Here is a 1145-nt window from a genome sequence, read left to right on the forward strand (position 1 = left end):
GACCTACTGCTTTAGGAAACAGAGAATAAAAACTGGATTGTGCTTCAGGTTTATTTATTAAAAAATGAAAAGAAAGAAATCCTTTACCAAATCCTTAGTAAAACATCTGTGGTTGTTTTCTTATGGTGATAGGAACATCAATATGACTTACTAAGTCAACAGAAGTTTTACAGTCTCTGGTAGATAACATGTATAGCAACATAATCAGTTGCTACTTTTATGTGTTATCTACAAAGCAAGGCTTATCAAAAAGAAAAAGCTACAAGGTTTACACTGTATTCCTGTTAGTTTGAATGATTCATATCATATTGATATTTAAAAACAAATTCAGCAAATTTTCAAGGAGATTATCTGTGGGACATCACATTGAATTTGAAATCACACAAGACACTTTTGTTCTATTAGACTAGTTAATTTGTTAAATGTCAGTCACAATAAGATAAAAAAAAACAGCAAGTTATAGGTATTGAGCACTAATTATTCAGGACAGAGGTGAAGGTAACAAAGAGCCTAAAACTAGTTTCTTTTTCTTTTTTTTTTTGTTTTTATTGCTAAACTTCTTCAAATCTCAAATTTTGAGTACCAATTGTGCACAATACTCAAAAAGACCCTTTGTTCAGTGGTCAAAATCTCAAAAAGATCACAATAATATTTCAGTTTTATTCCCAAATTTGATCAAGTTAATACATTTTCTCTCTTGTTAGGTTGTCCAGGATTTTGTTCAGACAGCTGTGGAGAAAGAAACACCAAAAGAATGGCTGCATCGTTTGATGGATACCCATTCACGAGAGAATGAAAATTATGAAATTAGTCTACTTGGTATGAAAATTCTTGATCATTACAAACTGTTAGTTACCCTATATCAGTGTTTTTCAAATTGTTGTGCGTGTACCCCTGTAGGTAAGAAAATATGAAATCAAGCAAAGTAAGAAAGATGGAGGTGAAAAGAAAAAGAACTTCCTGATGTAGTAATTTCTGATTTTTTAGTTATTCAAATATATATAAAACCTTAAAAAAATGTTTCATAATTTTTAAAGTCTTAGCAGCTTACTTCAAGCAGCAACTGAGTACAAAGATCGTAACTAGAAAAGATAATTGTTTGCTTTACTTCTTTATTTACTGTTCTATGTTTTAGGAAAAACATG

The 1145-nt window shown here is 30.3% G+C and overlaps 1 protein-coding gene across 3 annotated transcripts in view; it reads left to right on the forward strand.

Annotated features, from left to right (window-relative positions):
* The window catches only part of LOC106459392 (guanylate-binding protein 5-like), a 34167-nt gene that overhangs the window by 7675 nt on the left and 25347 nt on the right, over positions 1-1145 (forward strand). For all 3 annotated transcript variants that reach the window (XM_022385875.1, XM_022385876.1, XM_022385877.1), the window contains exon 4: positions 705-819. In XM_022385875.1, coding sequence (XP_022241583.1) covers positions 705-819 — 115 coding nt within the window. The remainder of the gene's footprint in view (positions 1-704; positions 820-1145) is intronic.

The sequence above is a fragment of the Limulus polyphemus genome, unplaced genomic scaffold, assembly GCF_000517525.1.
Source record: "Limulus polyphemus unplaced genomic scaffold, Limulus_polyphemus-2.1.2 Scaffold601, whole genome shotgun sequence".
NCBI classification, from domain to species: Eukaryota; Metazoa; Arthropoda; class Merostomata; order Xiphosura; family Limulidae; genus Limulus; species Limulus polyphemus.